The following is a 22,376-nucleotide window of genomic DNA, read 5'->3' on the forward strand; positions in this document are numbered from 1 at the left end:
AAAACCAGCAAAAAGCAGCAGCTGGCCCAGCCAGTCTTGCTCAGTGGTTAGTGTCAGCCTGTGGACTGAAGGGTCCTGGGGCACGTACCTCGGTTGTAGGTTCAATCCCCCGGCCTTGGGTTGGGCCAGAGCAGGAGGCAACCAATTGCTGTGTCTCTCTCACACTGATGTTTCTTTCTCTCCCCCACCCCCACTCTGAAAAGCAATGGAAAAAATAATCCTCTGGTGAGGGATTTTTTTAAAAAAGCAGACTTCAACTGCCTTATTAAAGGAGCTTGACAGACATCCTGGGCTCCCACCTACTTTACCAGGACTAAGAAGTCAGCCAAGGACAAAAGACCCCCTTAAAAAGGCGTAAAATCAAGCCTCCCAAGTTCAAAGTGAATTTATCTGCCTACTCAAAAATTTTCTTCAGAGAAAGACTTAGCATCTCCTACAATGTACCAAGTAAATATGTCCAGTCTACGATAAAAACTAGAAGACATGAAGAAACATGAAAATGTGACCCACAGTAAAGAGGATAAGCAATCAAGAAAAACAGACCCATATTACCGATCTTAAAAAATGCAGGTTAAAGAGCTCTCAGAAACATGGTCACAGATGCCCTGGACAGTATGGCTCTCTGGTTAGAGCATCAGCCTGTGCACTGAAGAGTCCCAGGTTCGATTCCTGGTCAAGGGCACATACCTGGGTTGCAGGTTGGATCTCTGGTCCCAGTCAGAGTGAGTGCAGGAGGCAACCAATAGATGCGTCTCTCTCACATCGTTTCTCTCTTTCTCTCCTCACTCTCCCCCCACCCCACTCTCTCTAAAAAGCAATGGAAAAATATCTTTGGATGAGGATCAGTGAAGCAAAAAGAAACATGGTCAAGCAGTTCGCAAACATCCTTGTTAAAGGATACATGTTCAAGAATGTTATAAATATATTTAGGAGAGTAAAAATGAGTTATACAGAATCTCACAAGAGAAATTAAAACTATTTTAAAATAGAAATTCTAGATCTACAAAGTACAATATTTTATAAAAATTAAAACTCAATGAATAGGATTAACAGCCTATTGAAAATAACAGAAAAGTCAGTGAACTTGAGGACAAATGAGTAGGATGAAGCAGAAAGAGAAGAAAAAACATCTGCCCTGGCCAGGTAGCTCAGTTGACTGGAGTATCCTCCTAATATGCCAAGGTTGTTCGATCCCCAGTCAGGACACATACAAGATTCAACCAATGAATGCATAAATGGGTGGAACAAACAGATTGATGTTTCTTTCTCTTTTTCTTTCTCTCTCTAAAAATCAGTAAATAAAAATGAGCAGAGCCTCAATGACCTATGGAATAACACCAAGCATCTAACATACAAGTAATTGGTGTCTCAGGAGAAGAGAAGAAAATATGGGATGGAATATCTAAAGAGGATAGTGATATAAAAATTCCCAATTTGATATAAAAACTCACACATCCAAGCATTTCAGCATATCCCAAGCAAAACCGCACCTAGACAAATCCTAGTGACACTGCCAAAACCCAAAGAAAATCTTGAAAACAGAAGAAAAAGACCATTATATATACAAACTACTACCGACAGCTAACACAAATATACACACACATGTGTGAGTGAGTGCACCAATTTTAAAAAATTAAAAGGATAGCCCTGGCTGGTGTGGAAGGCAATCAATGTTTATCCCTCCTTCCCTCCCTCCCTTCCCTCCCTCCTTCCTTTCCTCCCTGTCTCTAAAAATGGGGGAAAAAATATCCTTGGGTGAGGATTAACAACAAAAAAACCCCCACAAAAACCCCAAAAGGATAATACACCATGAGTAAGGGATGTTTACCCCAGGAATGCAAAGTTAAATATCCCCAAACCAAACTATGTAATTCAACGTCATAATGGCTTAAAGAAGAAAATCTGCATTATTAACTCAATGTCAACACCCCTTCATAACAAAAACTCTCAGAAGCTATGAATGTCCATTCTCAACACTTCTGGCCATCATTTTTCTATTAGTCCTAGCCAGTGCATAAAGGCAGGAGGAGGGAACACAAAGGTTGTAAGAAAAGAAGTTAATCTCTCTGTTCAAAGATGCAGTAACTGTATACAAGGAAAATTCTAAGAAACCTATGAAACTAACAGAACTAGGTCACAAGATATAAGGTCAGAATACATAAATCAAATATATTTCTGTATATGAGCAGCAAACAACTTTGAAATAAAACAAACTTTCATTAACAGAAAACTCAAAATAACCACATTTATGAATAAATTTGAACCAAAAAAGTGCCAGATCTCACCCAGCCGGTGTGGCTCAGCGGTTGAGCATCAACCTAGAATCTAGGAGATCCTAGTTCGATTCCCAGGGCACACGCCAGGGTTTCGGGCTCAATCCCCAGTGGGGGGTGTGCAGGAGGCAGCTGATCAATGACTCACCATTGATGTTTCTCTCTCTCTCCCTTCCTCTCTCTGAAATTAACAAAGATATATTAAAAAAAAAAAAGTGCCAGACCTCTACAATGAAAACTACAAGACATTGCTGAGACAAAGAAAGCCTAAATACAAGGAAAGAGCAAATTCATGGATTGGGAAACTCAGTATTAACATGCTTCTCCCCCAAACTCATCTATAGATTTTTAAATTGAATTTACTGTGGTAACACTGGTTAATCAAGTCATATAGGTTTCATGTGTACATTTCTATGAAACATCATCTGTATATTGCATTGTGTGTTCACCACCCAGTCAAATCATCTTCCGTCACCATATATTTGGCCCCCTTTATTCTACAGATTTAATTCATCCTAATTAAAATACAAGCAAGCACTTTTTGTAGAAACTGACAACCTGTTCCAAAATGTATGTGGAAATGCAAAGGAGCTCAAATAACCAAAATAATTTTGAAAGAGAACAAAGATGAGGACTTGCATTACCTGATTTCAAGACTTACTATAAAACTATAATATTCAAGACAGTGTGGTAGTGTCATAGGGAAATTAAATCACTGGAACAAAAGACACATATATGGTCAAATGATTTTCTGCAAAGGAACCAAGACAACTGGAAAAAGAAATCTTTTCAACAAATGGTGCTAGAACAACTAAATATTGGTATGAAAAAAGTGAACTTCAAGCCATACCTCACCCCATACACCAATATTATTTCAAGAAGAACTATAAAGCATCTAGAAAAAGACATAGGAAAACATCTTTGTGCTCTTGAGGTAGGCAAAGCTTTCTTAGATAGGACCCCCCAAAAAAGCACTAAACATGCAAAAAAAAAGATATAAAAATTTAAAACTTCTGCCACAGACTGGGAGGAAACATTTATAATGCATATATTGGACAAATGACTTGCTGCCAGGATACATCAAGAGCTCCTACAAATCACAAAGACAACCCAATCTTTAAAAAAATGTGCAGAAGACACGAACACACCACAAATTTATACAAATAGCCAACAAGCTCATGAAAAGGTAATATTAGTCCTCAAGAAATGCACATTAAAACCATAATGAGCGAGCATTTCCCACCTACTTGGTGGTTAAAATGAAACACACATTGCTGAGTGTTTGTAAAGTGGTACAACTCGCAAGTTGTTTCGCAGTGTCTTATGAAGTTAAACACTTGCCACACTTGCCGTATCAGCCAGCAATTCCACCCCAAAGAAATGACAGCCTATGTCCAGACAGACTTTTATACAAAAGCTCATAGTAGCTTCATTCGTAATACCTCAAAACTGAAAGCCCAGATGTCCATAAAGGCCAGGGGGTATATTCACATAATTCGCATAATGGAATACTACTCAATATTTTAAAAATGAACTACCACCAGCATGTGCATCAACATCAGTCAGTCTCAAAAATACTATTAAGCAAAGGCCAACCACAAATGAGTACATATTATCTCCTTTATATAAACTTCAAAAACAGGCCAAAGTAATTCATAGTTGATAGAAATAATAAATGTAATTATTAGTTTGGGGGGTGGTGATTATGAGTGATACAAATGTTCTGTATCTTGATTCTGAAGTTTTGATTACACAAGATTATACATTTCTCAAGCTCAACATTTTTACTGTAGATCTGTGGTTTCGTTGTATGTGAATTTTACTTCAATAAAAATAAAAAGCATCTCATTACTCACAAGCATATCTTGTCTCATTTTTCACAACCATATCTCATATACTTCCATTGAAGATGAAATTCAGAATCAGTGGAGTCAGCAAATAGGTTAAATATGGGCTCTTACCTTGCAAATCCTTGTGGCAGTTCTCCAAGGCCATACAGTGGATAAAGGTATGGGCTTTTGCCATATCTTGCCAATGACTCACTGTAAAGTTTAATCCTATTAATGGTTTCACAACAGGGTTGATCTAAATAGCTGGAAAAGAGAAAGTAAACATTACAAGTGGGCTTCAGTTTTCCTGTGTTCAATTTAATATCTTTTTCTGAAGTGATTTCAATTCAATACCTTTGTATTTTACTTAAAAGGTTCTAACATTAATTTGCAACTAGAAACTCTTCTTTCACTGTATAACATGGCTATATATGTATTTTGTTAGAATTTCCACACTGGAGAACTGGGAAATTCAGTTAGCATTCCAAAAAACACATAAATCTAAAAACCAAAAAACTTACTCATCAGTTCTGTAAAGTGCCAGGGCATGACCAGTGAAATCTATAACATCTTGGCCCAAGTCAAATTTCTTATACACCTCTCTCATTGAAGTCTTCTTAGGATCAATGCCCTCAAAAGTTCTAGCATCTTTTTCATCGAAGTTGGCAACGTATACTAGGAATTTTCTGAAGCGACGTTTTTCAAATAGCCCCATTAAGCCTAAAAGAGAGTATTTCGAAAAGCACACACTCACAATGGGACACTGGAGAAAAGAAAGTGTGAGAGGAAACGTTTACATACGCCATGTTATTACCTGAGGCTCTTCTAGCACACAGTGCAATTCAAGATATGCTAGTTTGGACAACTTTCAAATAAACTGAAATAGTTACAACAGATCAGTTAGGTCTTCAATTTTACAGTACAATTACAAGCAATTACAACCAGTACTTAATTAAATGTAGTATGTCTAATTATGTCTTTTATTAGGTACAAGGTGAACATGACTTTGCAAAAACTATTTATTCATGAAGGCATCCATATGAATGTTGTTTTAATAACTCTGATCAATAGTTGGCCAACTGCCTAAAATTCTGAATGCTCTTCCTTTTCTTATTCTGTATTTAGATGTTGATTATGCTGCTAGTCACTTACTTTAATTATGTCCTAAATAATCAATTCACTGCTTTGTACACTAAAAAGCAGATGAGTAGACAGCTATATACGACCACACAATAAATCCTCTGCTTTTCCTGTTAGTATTCCTAGTACTAGTATACAGCTGGTAAAAAAAAACAAGAGTAAAGGAAAAGAAAATTTTCTGGTTTTACAATCTCCTTTTCCCCCCTTTCCTAAACTGTATAGCTACTTCTAAATACAACTACAGCTTTATAAAAATAACAAACTCTCAAACATTTCTTTTATATCTGTTGACAGTTTAATGTTTTGGTATTTTTAACATCATTTCCCAAGACTATAATTGAAACCAACAAAACTGAAAATTCAAATGATCATGGCCCTGGCTGGGTAGCTCAGTTGTTTAGAGCATCTTCCCAATATGCCAATTTGCAGGTCACGGCACATACAAAAATCAACCAATGAATGCATAAGTAAGTGGAACAAATTGATGTTTCTTTCTGTCTTTCCCTCTCTCTCAAATCAATCAATAAAATTTTTTTATAAATGATCATGAGACAGCTGACTGCATTTTTTACAACTGACCTTTAAAAAAAGGACAGAGCCCGGCCGGGCGTAGCTCAGTGGTTGAGCATCGACCTAGGATCCAGGCGATTGGGGTTCGATTCCTGGTCAGGGCACATGCCCGGGATGCGGGCTCGATGAATGACTCTCTCATCATTGATGTTCCTATCTCTCTCTCTCCCTCTCCTTACCTCTCTCTGAAATCAATAAAGATATATTTAAAAAAAAAAAGATTTTATAAATAAAATAAATAAAAAATGGACAGAATGCATAAAGTAAAGGCATGAGGCTAAAAATAATTATTCTATCACCACTTCAGCACCATAGTTAAGACACAAGCTTAATTGTCAGGGGTAGGGGTGAAACAGTCAAAGAAACATCTGTCGCTACTGCAATGCACTTATATATAACTCAGGTATCATATTCTGGTGGACGCTGTCTGTTGGAACCTAAAACTGCCACCAACAGCTTATTATGGATTAACTGCATAACTTTTTTTAAAAATCAGACTAAAAATCTATAGTTTTTTCTTAAATTCCCTCCCTCCCCTCATTCTTATGCCTGAGGGACAGAATCAGTTCTGCTGATAACTCCTGTTCCACACCAGAGTAGAGATGCTCCAGCTGCTTTTCCACCCCTTTCATGTTGCCATGCAAAGTACCAACTAGTGATCTCCATTATTAGTGGTTATGGAATCAGAACCAGATACCACTGCAGTTACATTTTAGAGATCCAGTGTCCATTTGGAAAGTCATAATGAAAAGAGTTAAGATATTTCCTACTGTAAAATTTTTATAGCAGCTAGTTCTATAATGATGCCTTCCTATTTAAAACTGGGTCACGGCACATACAAAAATCAACCAATGAGTGCATAAATAAGTGGAACAAAACTTCCTATTTAAACTCCCCATACTCCCTCCTCCTCCTAACTTTCTACACAGTATTATTATCGCCAAGATATACTCTTATTTATTTTAGTTTCCCACTAATGTAAACTCCATTAGGGAAGCATTTGTTGTTTACTTTTCTTCTTCTGTTGAACCCTCCCTACTCCTAAACCTAAAAGGGTACCTGGCACATAGCAAGTGCTCCATAAATATTCAATCCATTTAATTAACTAACATCTGATGGGAGCAAATATAAAAGAAGTTGACTTATTCATATATTGAGTATACTACATAAAAAGAAAAATATTAAAATTATATACATGGATTAGAAAAAAATCTTTTTCAGAATTAGTCCCCTAAGTGTCTTACCTTCATTTCAAATGGTTTGACTTTCCTTCAATCACTTGCACAATGAAGTTTACTTACAAAAAATACATAAAGACTTTTAAAACATAAAAACAGCTATTAAAATCTGAAGCAGTTTCAGTAATAGATAAAAGCTTTCCAATTAACTAGCAGGTATAAGATTTAACCATAGCATTTTAAAAATAATTAAAACAGAATTAGTATAAAAAAACTAAGATACGGCACACAATACAGAATTCTAATGGTGAAATTAGAGGTGCTGCAGGCACAGCTACCTCAGAGACCACCACAAGTCCTGGGATTCACTTAGATCTGTGATACCAAAGGTGATTTGTTGAAATCAAGGTGTTCCAGATAAATAGATGCCTCACAGCAGTAAGAGTAAGAATAAATAAACAAGCTAAAGATTTAACTTAAGACAAAATATTTTACTGGGCACCTTTCAAAGCTATTCATGAAAATTTCTCAAAACATTTTTGAACATACTGTGTTCAACATTACTCTAGAGATCATATATATTTCTCATTCCCTTTGACAAAAATAACATCTGACCAACCAACAAATTATTTATCAGATCCTTGGGGTTTTGGTTGGTATCATGAACTATCTATCACAAGAAATGACAGTGTCTACAGATCTGAAAAAAAGCCAATGGTAACAGGCTACATTAATAGAAATATATTGTCCTAGGAAAGTAATAGTCACACTGACACTGAGCAGACATCATTTGGAGTATTATGTCTGGTCTGGCTGCAATACTATTATATACAGGATAATCTTGGCAAATCAAAGGATTTCCCCCCAAAAGTGGCCAAGAAATAAGAGAGCATACTATATGAGAAACAACCACAGGAACTAGAAATGTTTAGCACAAAGAAAATGACAGTTAAAATATTTTTTTAAAACTTATTTATATACTATATATATTACAGTGGTTAAAAGTGTAGGGTTCTAAAGTCAGATAAATCTGACTTCCAACCAGTTCTACCAGTCAGGAGTTATGCTACTTTGGGCTTTTTTTTCACACTGCTATACCTCAGTTTTCCCATCTATAAAAGATAATAGCACTCACACCTCTCAGAGTTGTAGTAAAGGACTACATAAAATAAAGTTAGGTAACACACATAAAGTACTTAGTACATGTATGCTGGCACATAATGTTCAGTAAATGTGAGCTATTACTAAAACTATAAAGTAATTTGTTCCTAATTATCTTTCTCTTTTATTTTATTTACCTTTCTTGTGAACTGCCCTACCCCTATGCTTTTCCTTATCTCCATTCACTCACTTTGCCTAGAATTTTCTTACCACCATTCTGACTTCAAAATTCTATCCACTAATATAAAAACAGCTGCTGATAAGGTAGTGATATGGTAAAAATTCATAAAATTGTATACAAAAAAACAGGTAAATTCTACTATATGTAAATTGTACCTCAATAAACCTAAGCTTAAAAATATATACATTAACATATGTTTATTTTTGCAAAAAAGAAGGATAAACCAGAAACAAGTAAAAATGATTACCTATCAGGATGGAAAGAACAGAATGAAAAAGGTAAGACTAAGAACTAGACTCTCCAGCTAACACAGACACAAACACACCCAAGAGAGATAATAAGTTGTTGTAAACTTCTGAAAAAAAGAACTAAACTCTGTATCTTTTGCTATAATTTTAACTTTCAAGTTATGTAAATGTTTTATATATTTGAAAAAAATTAAATCAAAACAGGAAAAGTAAAACTGCTGGAAGGTAAGTGCTTCAATTTTTTTTAAATGAAAGTGATTAATGCTATTAATACAGATAAGAGCTGTCACATGACCCAGCAATCCCACTTCTAATATTTATCCATAGATACTGAAAACACTAATCTGAAAAGATACATGCACCCCTGCATTTATTATAGCATTGTTTACCACAGCCAAGACATGAAAGCAAGCTAGGTGTCTATCAATAGATGAACAGATGTCTGTCTGTCTCTCTCTCTTACACACACACACACACACACACACACACACACACACACACACACACACACACACACAGAGGAAGATTACTCAGCCATCAAAAAGAATGAAATCTTGCCATTTGTGACAACATGGATAGACCTAGAGGGTATTATGCTAAGTGAAATATATCCAAGACAGACAACTGCTATATGATTTCACTTATATGTGGAATCTAAAAAACAAACACAAACATCGAGAGAACAAATTGATGGTTGCCAGACAGAGGAGGTAGGGGTCAGACGAAAAAGTTGAAGGGGATTAAAAAGTACCAGCTGCAAATTATCAAATAATTCACAGGGATGTAATGTACAGTGTAGGGAATATAGTGAATAGTATCGTAATATCTATGTACGGTGCCACATGGGTTCTAGATTTATTGTGATGATCACTTTTTAAGTTATATAAATATCTAATCACTATGCTGTATACTTAAAACTAATGTGATATTGTATGTCAACTATAATTAAAAGTAAACTTAAAGATCTATAGGTAAGAGTTCAAAGAGAATAAAAAGTAAAAGAGCACAAACTTTGTTTAAAAGAATTGTATTCAAACTCTTAAATTATTTCTATGAAAACGCTTTACTGAATTATACTGTCACTTAAAAGATTTAAAATCATTTCTAACCCATGATTATACCACTAACTCCCTTCAATTTAATTAGGATCCATTCCCTTCCTTTCCCAATTGTAAATTCTAACCTAGCCAAAACTGTTAGTGGATTTTTTTTTACTATCTGGCTATGGTGTCTTTCAACATTTTATGCCCAACATTTTCTCCCCTAATAGCAAGAAGTAAATAAATGGAGTTAGGGAAAACTGCCAAAATAAATGAGAAAACTTTTCCATACTTAGGCCAAAATAAAATTACTGGAGAATTTATCAATTCTTTTCCTATTCTCCCAGTCCAAACCTTTCCCTCCTATAAACTCCTAAAACATTTAGTATATAAGACACATTTACCCTTTAGTTATACAAATGTGTCCTTTTTCAAACTGCTTTGCGCAACAACTAGAACACCCTGAAGGACAGAAATCCTTTCTAGGAGTGTTTGCTATTTAAGAAATCAAAACAGAAAATGTTAACCAGGAATCATTGGTTGAGCCAGTGGAGAAAATAATTTAGGGCAGAGAATAAAATCACTCCATACTCACTGGAAATTCCTAAGAATGGAGATTTTGGAGAATGACAACAGCACCAATTAGAAGATGGGTTTTGCCAGATCAGAGTTATTTTCTTTTTCAGCAGGTTGGATAATATAGTCTAGGAGCTCAGCTTAGTACAGTGATTAAGTAAACAGGCTCTGGAGCAATCCTACCAGGGTTTCAATTCCCATCCTGCTACTTTAATCACCTATGTGATTTCAGGCCTTAGTTTCCTCGTCTACAAAATGGAAACCTTACCTCATAAAGGTAAGAAATGAATGTGAAGTGTTTAGCACAGAGGCTAACACACAGAAAACATAAAAAAAAACCCTGCTCTTATGAATTATTATTATGAAAAAAGCATTACTAAACCTAAATATAGAGATGGTCATGATATAGAGATGGTCATTTAAACATCAAAAGAGTAGAGAATTTCAACATTCTGTTAATTGAGGTATCTCAACTGCCCAGAATGGTGTCTGGCATGTAACAGACATTCAATAAATATTTGTTGATTGAATAAGTGGATAATGTTTGATGTAAGGGACATTAAATTTAATCTCTAAGATTCATTTTCTATTGTAAAGCCTTAATATTCTGAAAAAATAAAATCACTTACTAGATGCCAGGGCTTCTGCTTCAGTGGAAGGAACCTTGTAGATTTTTCCTCCCTTATAAACAAAGCTCCCTTCAGTCACTTTGAAATCCAGATAACGAGTGACCTCTGTGTAAAGCAGCATCTTAACCAGCTGACCTATAAAAGTCACACAATTCAAACTGAAATTTATGTCCTACTACCCTTAAAAACGAGCAGAAATAAAAGTACATTTACTAATACTAATGGTTTCCCAATTTTTTCTTAGCACTGTCCAGTAACTCGTACAAAAAAAAGTCTTAATTTTAATATATATTTATGGCCAGTCAGGTTATACACCAAAATATTAACCATAATTCTACATGGTGAATTCTGATTATGTAATTTTTATTTTCCTTCTGCTTATCTGTTTTCTAATTTTAATAAAATAATTTTATTACTTACATAAAAAATGTTGAGTTTACAATTCACCTTAAAACAATTTAGTTAACTTTAAATTATTTCAGAGAAAATTCAAATAAGATCTTGCATTAAAACAATTACAGAATATAAACTCAAAAAAAGGCAAAGGGTGGCACATACTTTAGAGGACATAAACAGACTTATACCAACAATTTAGTTTTTCAATGTCATCTCAGAAAAAGACAATAACATCACAGCAATTTAAAATGATACTCAAGGCCCAGTCAGCATGGCTCAGCGGTTGAGCATCGACCTATGATCCAGATCATCGCAGTTCGCAGTTCGATTCCTGGTCAGGGTACATGCAAACTAGGTTTCAGGCACGACCCCCAGTAAGGGGCATGCAGGAGGCAGCCGATCAATGACTCTCTCATCATTGATGTTTCTAGCTCTCTTTCTCCCTTCCTCTCTCTGAAATCAATAAAGACATATCTTTAAAAATTAAAAAAAGCCCAGCCAGGCGTGGCTCAGCGATTGAGTGTCGACCTAGGATCCAGGCGATCAGGGTTCAATTCCCGGTAAGGCACATGCCTGGGTTGCGGGCTGCAGCCGATCAATGACTCTCTCATCATTGATGTTTCTGTCTCTCTCTCCCTTTCTCACTGAAATCAATAAAGATATATTAAAAAGTAATAAATAAATAAAATAAAAAGATACTCAAGCCCTAGCTGGTTTGGCTCTGTGGTTAGAGAGCTGGCCATTGGACTGAAGGGTCTTGGATTCAATTCCAGTCAAGGGAAAGTGTTTCAGTTGCAGGCTGGATCCCGGGCCAGGTTGGGGCACATTCGGGAGGCAACCCATTGATCAATTGGTGTGTCCGATGTGTCCCTCTCACCTCTCCCTTCCTCTCCCTATCTCCCCCCCCCCCCCCACTCTCTCTGAAAAGCAATGGAAAAATATCCTCAGGTGAAGGTTAAAAAAAAAATTAAAAACATACTCAACTCCTCTAATTAAAAATGAGAAAAAACATAACTTTAAAAGCCTACAAACTAGAAAGACATTGTTTCTGAAGGCCCAATTATCTACCAAAGCATCAAGAGGAAAGTCTGTTATAAATGCTTATGATTTTGCCCCGCCAGCATGGCTCAGCAGTTGAGCATCGACCTAGGATCCAGGAGATCGAGGTTCAATAACCCGTCAGGGCACGTGCCCAGGTTTCGGGCTCGATCTCTAGCAGGGGGTGTGCAGAAGGCAGCCGATCAATGACTATCATTGATGTTTCTCTCTCCCTTCCTCTCTCTGAAATCAATAAAGATATATATTTTTAAAATAAATAAAAATAAATGCTTATGATTTTGATATGTACTGTACCACATCAGATCATATAATTTTCTCTCTTCAGAACCAATCACTAAGAAGTCACCCCTATTTCTCTCCATTTTTATTGTTTCCAGGTACCTCTAATGGAACATACTACTCACCATACTGTAACCATTCAAAAAAATCCATGTCCATATACCTGGAATAATTAACTCTGTCAGGAGTTACTTCTACATTTAAATCAGATTCAGTCATAAATTTAAGTTAGAATTCTTTACCATTAGCCATAAGGAACTTGGGAATTAAGTCAACATTCCAGTCTCTTCCTCTCCCCATTGATGCTGGTGGTGTTCCGGGTATTTTAAATCTTTTGTATAACTAAAACCAAAACAAAAAATATACCCATAATGTAACAAAATTTAATTTCCATTATACTATGTGTAACTGTTTTTTGATGACACGGTTTTGGTGTAGTAACACCACTATATGAGGTAAAGTATAACAAGCACATTTCTTTTTGTTTTTAATTGATTTTATAGAGAGGAAAGGGGAGGGGGGAGGAAGGAAGAAGGGGGGGAGAGAGAGAGGGAGAGAGAGAGAGAGAGAACAAACATCAGTGTGAGAGAGAAATGTGGATAGGATGCACCCAGACAGGGAATCAAACCTTTGGTGTACAGAACAGGACGAAGCTCCAGCCAACTGAGCCACACCGGCCAGGGCAGCACATTTTGTTTTCAATCAGATAAAACTGTTAGTGAAGTTCTAATATATATAAACTAAATATATTACTAAACTAATGAATGCTAAAATAAGTACTGCAGAGGTAGTGTTTGTTTTTACTAGCAGAAAAGTAAGACTATGAAACAATTTGTCAATGACACATTAGTTCTGCAGAAAATCATTCTCTTTTGAATAGAAAGCTATCAAAAGGCTTTAATTTTGCTTTTATAATTATGTAAGGAGTTAAAAATAAATTTTGGATTCTTCATATCAGAAAAGATAATTATAATTAGTTCCACTTAATTTATAACTTGTGTGAGATAAGTAAAGCTCTAGATGAAAGTATACAGTTTAAAATTTGAGAATATTCAAATTTACATATTGCTAAGGTAGAACAGAATAGGCAAAGTAGATACATATTCACTCAATAAAAATCCCCAAGTCCTTGTGTATATTCACACACAAAAAGAAAAAGAAGAGAGAAAATACAGCTTAGCTTGCTCATCTTACTGAAGATCAGCTAATAAATGTACTAGCATGGAAGGAATGGTGCCAACACATCACTCCAAGGATTACTCACAATGAAGAGCTCTGGTGGTAACCACCTTAACCTGGGTCAAACAGCACCGTGAACAGTGGGGCAACCAGAAATTATATGCCTGCTGATGTGATACAATGTGAAATACTCAATAATACTTTCTTATAAATTAGCCTCGACTTTTCAAAAGGAAAAAGAAAAAGTGGGCAGGCTTCAGTAGATGAAGAGAATGAGAAACAACCCAAAGGAAATGTGTGAACTGGTTTAAAAACAACAACACTACTATATTCTTGGGAACAGCAATAACATTCTTGGGAATCCTGGGAAATTCAAATATGGCCTGGATATTACTATTAATTTTCTTAAATGTGACAACAGTATTATGTAGGAGACTATTATTCTTAGCAGATGAATTCTGAAATATTCAGGTGAAGTATTATAATGTCTATTACTTCCAATGGTTCAAAACCAGTAACACAAAAAGACATTATGCAAATATAGCAAAATATTAATAACTCAATCCAGATAGGTTTCTGATTCAGTAGTATTATTCCTTCAACTTTTTTGTACACCTGAATATAGAAAAAAACTTTTTGATATAAATATTTTGTCAGTCATCATTTAAGAAGTAACTGATGGTATCTATATATTTCCTATTTTAAAAAAACAACAACAAAAAGTACAGCTCATAGCCACACGTGGATGTTGAACAAACATCACATAGAGAAATAAATATATTTAGCAAAACACACTCTGAAAGTGCTTCATGTGCCCATGTTCTAAGAGTAGGGAAAAGGGCAGTATAGCAAAAGGAACTAAGCTTTGGAGTCATACAGCCTGGATGCTCAACCCATTTCTGTGATTTTAACCCCACCGAGACCTTTTTATCTGAAAAATGGGGATTAAAAAAAAAAAAATCTATCAGGCCATGAGGAAAGCACTGGCACTGTACCTGGTACACATTAGGGCTACATCAAAAATCTGTACTTATGCTAACTTTGAGAGACAGCTGCTCCAGATGGCAACAAAGGGCACAATTTCAATTTCTACAAGCCCCAAACTAGGAGCTCCTGAAAATTATGATGCTATAGATAATCTATTTAATAAAAAAAATTAAAACCACCTTTAAGGAGTAAACTTGAGAAGTAAAAGATTCAAAGTATAAAAGGCATATTAATTTATTATAATACTTACATCTTCCAGAGGTGTTATAGAAGCACTTTCTCCTCCATAATAAGGGTTTCTATCCATGTGAAGAACTTTCTTTCCATTCACTGACATTATACCTGACAGGATACATTCCTACAGGGAAAGCATAGTATCTTCAAAAAAAGGAAAGTGCTACAGCATGTTTCAAACAGATACTTTTTTTTATGCCCTCTCATGAAACATCGTTTTAGTAACTAACACCCATGTATGTGCAATATATGAGGTACTTTAAGGATAAAACCCTAAAGCAGGATTCAAAGTGTAATCTGTAGATCCCTGTGGGTCCCAAGGTTAAAACTATTTTCATAATAAAACTATTTTTCACTGTGTTGACATTAGCACTGATGGTGCAGATCACTACTAGATAAAATGAAGGCAGTGGCTCTTAACTGCATAAGTCATTATATTCTGCACCATCAGGTACTCAGTCTAAAACAGCAAGGTGAGTTTCACTTAATTGCCTTGATGAAGCATTAAAAATTACCTCTGTTAAATGTACACATAAAGCCACTCTGGCTCATGGAAGACCTTTTGTGTGATGGATTTATAAGCTGAACTAGTTACTCTTTCCATGGACCATGATTTTTATTTGAAAGAACCACTGAACAACAAACTATGATTACTCAGACTTAGGTATTTGGCAGACTCAGGTATTTAACGTTCATTTTCTCAAAAATGAACGTTAAGGATATAACTGACAGTATTTATTGCCAAAAACAAAAAGTCAAAATTCTGAATGAAAATTTGAATTCTGGAAAACTTACATCCCCCACCAGGCACATGTCAGATTCCTAATACTTAAAAGAACTTTTCAGACAATATCAATTATAACATCAACAAATATGAGTTTCTGGTATTGCAAAATGAAATGTGTCAACAATTCAAGATCTGCATTACTCACGAAACCAGTATTTCCCAGGTGACCAATAAATAATGTTCAAAATCATGCTGGGAGATAAAAGAGGAATTCAAAGTGAAAGTTAGATTAATGGATTTTAATATAATAGAATATGAAATGTTCACTTATGTGGTTTCATTTATCTTGTTGCAATTTATGTTTTAAAAAATCCTGCTACTTGTGTTTTGGTGTAAATCAAAAAATATTCACAATCTGAGAGGCTACGAGAACACTTCCTTTTCCACCTATACATCTGTACAAGGCCTGATTTTCTCTATATACTTCAGCTAAGATAATATATCACAAAAGACTGAACACCAAAGCAGATATGAGAATCCAGCTATCTTTTAAGCCAGACATTAAAGAAATGTGCAGAAAATGTAAAACAATGACACTCTTCTCATAAATTTATTTTGTTATGGCAAATAGTTATACTTCATAAAATGTTATACATGTTAACATTTACATGAGTTTATCATTGTTATCTTTAAGTGAATTAATAAATTTTGTAAAATTCGATGTCGATTTCTAATATAAGTATTGATAGATAAAACCCTTTTAAGGGTCTTAAATTTTTAAGTGTAAACAGATCCTGAGACCAAAGAGTCTGAGTACTAGAGCCCTGAAGGAAGCATTCAGGATAACCATTAATAAATTGATAAGTGATAGAGGATTATAAATGACCACTCTCAGGAAAAAGGTAAACAAAGCATGGATATAAGTATACTAAGATATACCAAATCAAGATTAAGATATACCAAATCAAGAAGGGGGTAGGGGGGTAGGGAACAAGAAAGAATACAATTAATGAGAAGAACACATAGATAGGATACACACAACTGTTATGCCAGGGGGTTTTGGTGATTAGAGATTTATTTATTTATTTATTTATTTATTTATTTATTTATTTTTAATCCTCATCCGAGGGTATTTTTTCCATTGCTTTTCAGAGAGAACGGAAGGAAGTAGGAGGGAGAGAGAGAGAGAGAAACATCTATGTGAGAGAGACACATTGACTGGTTGCCTCCCGCAAGCGCCCCTATGGGGGCCGAGCCTGCAAACAAGGTACACACCCTTGACTGGAATCAAACCCAGGACCCTTCAGTCCAGGGGCCGATGCTCTAACCACTGAGCCAAACGACTGGGGCAGAGCTTTATTTTTTTAAAGGACAAAGAAAATTCCATGTATCTTTAAAAATCCTTAGTGCTTCTCAAATTTATCCAAATGACCCTAGATAGCAGAGAAGAACAATCTCATCTGTCCCCTAGAAGTCTGACTTAGAAACTTTATTTTAAAAATTCACACATATTTCAAATTTTCCTCCATAATGTATCTATTCATTTTAGTATTTTAAAATGTTTTAAATCCCTTACTATCAGGTTCCAACTTTACTCTAGGAGGGTGCCTCATTTTTTATTTAGATCAAGAAACAAAAACATTATGAGCACCCCACAAGAGTACTGTTAGATGGGATAGGTACAGAAACCCAGGTACAGAAAACGTGGGTACAGAGACCCACCAGGACAGGAAGTCCTGGATGCCTAGGCAAGGGGCAAAACTGGGAAAACAAGAACCTTGTCCCCAGGGTAACCTATTATCTCCCAGCATATCACTGGTCATTCAGTTTAGACTCCTGAGTGTTTCCTGCCTAAAGATAACATCTAGGCCTCAACTGTATTTCAACTCCAGGCCCAGAAAAGCAGCAAAACCAGACAAGTGGCTCTGTGGCTGCCTCAGTACCAGCTACATTGACTAATGACCCCCTGAGCTGGCACCAACCAGATAGTGGAGACCATGACAGGACCCTGAAAGAGCACGCCTGGAAAGCTGACCCCCCTGAGACTTCCCCTAAGATTTCCACCTGCAAGAAAGAGATAAATAGGCTCAGAACAAAGAACACAGCACAGCACGCCAGCACCATCTCCTTCCCCCTTCTTCCCTCCGAGGGGACCCCAGGAGACTTGCAACCAGGGGAGCAATGGGTAGTGGAAGCTTGTCCCAAGCTTACTCCCAGAACCTGCCTCCAAGGCCCCCTTCTCTCTCTCTGACTTCTAGGTGAGTCAAAAGCAGCCCAGCCTAGGTTCTCCTGTTGCTGCTTCTATGCTCTTCCTTGTTTCACTGTCCCAAGTATATTTTTGCTGCCATCATGGACCCAATACCCTTTGACTCAGTGTTGTGTAGCCCTTCCCTTTGGATATCCCCATCCTCCATCCCCTTTCCTTAAATAAATTCCAATTTTTCTTTATCCACCATCTGAGATGGCTATTTAGCCTGTACACACACCACCGACCTTAACCTTTCATTAGTGCCCTATTCCAGTCATAACAACCCCCACCTCCAGCCACTCTCACGACTTCTAAGAGTAAAGATTTGTTCTGTCTGTTTTTGAACTTAACATCAATGCAGTATATACTTTTTGTATATACCTTTTATTCAACATTATTTTTACAAGACTCATCTGTTTTGTGTGTAGTCAAATTTTTCTTATAATCATTGCTACAGAACAGAGTACATGAGCCGAGCCAAGCCAAGCCTGCAGGCTCTTTCTGTGAATTAGGTTTTACTGGTAAACACCCATGTTCGTTAATTTACATATTGTCTATGGCTTTTTTTCACTGTAGTTGTGCCTGCAGTTAAGACTGTATGGCCTGCAAAACTTAAAATATTTTCTATCTAGACCTTTACAGAAGGTTTGGCTAACCTGCAAGCTGTGGATCTCAGTGTGCTTTCCAGCTTCTGAATCAGAAGGTCTGGGGGTGGGGCCTGGGAATTTGCATTTCTTGCCAGTTCCCAGGTGCTGCTAATGCCCCTGGGGCAGGACCAATTTCAAGAACCACTGCACTATTAAAGCAGTGCTGCTCAAATTTTATTAAATATAAGAATCACTCGTAACTCATGTTAAAATGTAGATTTTGATTTAGTATATCCTGGGTGAGTGAGGCCTAACCTGCAATTCTAGTAAGTTCTTAGGTGTTGCAGAAGCAGGTGATCCATGGACTACATTGTCTAACAAAGCTGTAGAGGTTTCTGTTGAATGCATATACCATACAGGTAAACCACAACTTATCCATTTTACTATTGAAGGGCATCTGGACAGTTTCCAGTTTCTATTATAAATAATGCTCTATACACATTCCCATCATGTCTTTTATGTGTGCATTTGTTGGCTATATATCAAGGAGAATACAAATATGTTCAGCTTCAGTACAATACTGTCCAACAGCTTTCCAAGATGACTGTATCAATCTGCACTTTTGTCAGCAGTTGTATAAAAGTTCCTAGTTTCAAATCCTTGCTCAACACTTGCATTGTAGTCCTTTTAATTCTAGCCATTCTAATTAGGATGTGGTTTAATTTGCATTTCCTGACAACTATGAGGTGGAGCATTTGTTTATAATTTACTGATAATTACAGTATCTTCTTTTGATAAGTGCCTATTCAAATTATTTGCCTTTAAAAAAAATATGTCTTTACTGATTTCAGAGAGAGGAAGCGGAAGGGAAAGGGAGAGAGAGAGAGAGAAATATCAATGATCAGCTGCCTCCTGCACACCCCCTGCTGGGGAAAGAGCGTGCAACCCAGGCATGTGCCCTGACTGGGGAATCCAACTGTGATCTCCTGGATCATAGACTGATGCTCAATCGCTGAGCCATGCCTGGCCAGGCTACTTGCCCATTTTTAAAATGGGCTTTCTGGGCGTTCTCCCTCTTGGGAGCAAGCCCATGCCTTTCTTCCCTCTTACACCTGCATCTCCTAAACTCTAAGGGTCCCCAGAGACTTGCAACCAGAGGAGCAATGGGCGGAGAGGCAGCTTGTCCTGGGCTAACCCCTTGAACCTGTTTCCAAGGCCCTTTATCTCTGACTTTCCAGTGAACCAAAGAACCCCTGCCTACGCTCATTTCTTTCCTATAAAATTTCTAGAGCCAACGCAGCCCGGCCTAGCTGTCCTTCTGCTTCTATCCTAAGCCCACCCTTATTTCACTGTTCCCAGCTTTAATAAACGTACTCTCAAAAAAAAAATTAAATTAAAAAAATGGGCTTTGTCTTTTTCTTATTGCTATATAAAAGTTCTTCATATATCCTGGATATATAAAGTCCTTTATTGGTTGTATGTATTACAAATATCTTCTTCCACTCTGTGCCTTGCCTTTTCACTTTCTTAATGATGTCTTGATGAACATCTGAATGTATTTACCTACAAAACCCAACCCTAAAACCATCACTTGATGGTTTTATGACATAAACAGAGGAAGAGAAGTCACATTTCCAGCTGACAAAAGTAGTCTTCAGGATTCAACTTTTGGAAGCATAATCACAGAAAGCAACTTTGAGTGTTGAAGAGCTTCTATATATATCTTTCCACACTCCCTTGCAAATAAGCATGACCCACTCACTAAACCGTAGCTCCTCTAGCAAGCACTGAAGGCTAAGGCCCAACAAAGGGCCCAGTCATTTAAAGATTCAGTCAAGTCTGAAGAGCTGATACTACCTACCTTTAAAGGCATCCCTTGGAGCGAATATGACAAAAGCTAATTTAAAATCCAGAGGCCCACTAATTCTCCTAAACTCCTCTGAAACAGACTGCTTTTACATTGCCAAAAGAATAAAATACATAGTAGCATAAACGTGACATTTAAAATTCTGCTTTACAACATGAGATGAAGTTTCAATGATAAAAAGTATTCACTGATAAAATTTATCATATCTGGGCATAGGAAGTACATTAGTGATCCTAAAATTTTATTATCTTCCAAAATTAACAACTCAAAATTAAAATCTGCTACTACCTATCTGGTAAATATATAATAACAAGCAAAGCATATTAAAACCAGAGAAAATTAATTCTTTTTTAATTAATTCTAAATTAATTTCCTCTTTTTGCACTAGAAAATCTGGTCCATTCATCACATATGCCAAGAATACTGATAACTTTTACCAGGAAATTTACATATGAGTGAATATTAACCAACAAATTCATTTTAAATCTAACAGATGGGAGTACTCCACATTAATTTCAAAGTCACACACAAATGACTTGAGCAGGCTAAGGACACAAACTCACACCCAAAATAACTGAAACTATAAAACCATCTTCAGAATCAACATTTTTTATGTTAATGGCATCTGCCCTCTATCTGGCACTTCATGTTTTCCTACATAAAAAGAAGTAAGCACATAAAACTGTTTAAAGGTCAGTTGCAGCAAAGCTCTAGTATGTGTAGATATGTGGAGATGGGGGAAGGACCATTCAGTGATACTGAAGTTCACTTCCTTTCAACATCCTACACACACCACTAGAATTGCAATAATCAAAGAACAAGTCATTTGGGCAGCACCTAAACACAAGACAAAGTACCTCTTATGTACTGAAGTGGACTGAATGGTGTTTCCAAGGCCAATGGTACTAAATAGTAGTCTAGTATACTGGAAGTTAATGCCCACGCCCTAACTTCTTAGAGAGCAACTTAGGCATGGAAGAGAATAGAGCCAGTGTTCAAACTAAATACCCATTAACACTCTAAATTCTACTACATTTTTAAAAAGAATCTTAGAGGTTTATTTGTCAATATCAAAAGACTGAACAGTGAAAAGTGGAGGCAGCAGACATCTATTTTTTAATTGGATCATATGGTAGCTCTATTTTTTTATTGATTTTAGAAAGAGGAAGGAAGAAGGAGAGAGAAAGGAAGGGAGAAGGAGAGACAGACAGAAACATCAGTGATGAGAGAGTCACTGATCAGCTGCCTCCTGAATGCCCCCTACTGGAGATCAAGCCGGAAATCCAGGCAGGAGCCCTGACCAGGAACTGAACCCTGACCTCCTGGTTCATAGGTCAACACTCAACCACAAAGCCAGGCGGTAGCTCTATTTTCTTTTATTTTTACAGCTTTTAATTTTATTTTGCATTGGTTTTGTTGTACAGCTTGGGGGGTTAAACAATCATATACTTTACAGTGTTCCCCTCAATATTTCTAGTACCTGACTGGCACCAAACATATTATCACAATATTATTGACTATATTCCCGCACCTTTGCTTTACATCTCTGTGACTTTTTTGTAACTACTAATTTGTATTTTTTTTAATTCTCACCCCAAGGATACTTTTTTCCATTGCTTTTCAGAGAGAGTGGAAGGAGGGGAGAGGGAGAGGCAGAGAGAGAGACAGACAGACAGACATTGATTGGTTGCTTCCTGCACACACCCCAACTGGGGCCAGGATCAAGCAACAGAGGTAACGTGTCCTTGACCGGAATCAAACCTGGGACCCTTCAGTCCACTTGGCCACTGAGCCAAACCACCTAGGGTCTAATTTGTACTTCGTAATCCCTTCCCTTCTTTCACTCCCTCCCTCCAAGGCCCCTCCCCTCTGGCAACCACCAGCCTCTAGGTCTGAGTTTGTTTCAATTTTGTTTGTTCCTTTATTTTGTTCTTTAGATTCCGTACCAGTGAAATCATATGGTATTTGTCTTTCTCTGACTGACTTAT

General features: G+C 36.6%; 1 protein-coding gene across 1 annotated transcript in view; it reads right to left on the bottom strand.

The window, feature by feature from the left end:
* GDI2 (GDP dissociation inhibitor 2) overlaps positions 1-22,376 on the bottom strand; it is a 33,229-nt gene that overhangs the window by 5,373 nt on the left and 5,480 nt on the right. The window contains exons 2-6 of the mRNA XM_081154538.1: positions 14,976-15,083; positions 12,802-12,901; positions 10,826-10,960; positions 4,624-4,822; positions 4,235-4,366 (exon numbers count right to left, since the gene is read on the bottom strand). Coding sequence (XP_081010664.1) covers positions 4,235-4,366; positions 4,624-4,822; positions 10,826-10,960; positions 12,802-12,901; positions 14,976-15,083 — 674 coding nt within the window. The remainder of the gene's footprint in view (positions 1-4,234; positions 4,367-4,623; positions 4,823-10,825; positions 10,961-12,801; positions 12,902-14,975; positions 15,084-22,376) is intronic.

This window comes from Miniopterus schreibersii (assembly GCF_964146895.1).
Source record: "Miniopterus schreibersii genome assembly, chromosome: 1".
NCBI classification, from domain to species: Eukaryota; Metazoa; Chordata; class Mammalia; order Chiroptera; family Miniopteridae; genus Miniopterus; species Miniopterus schreibersii.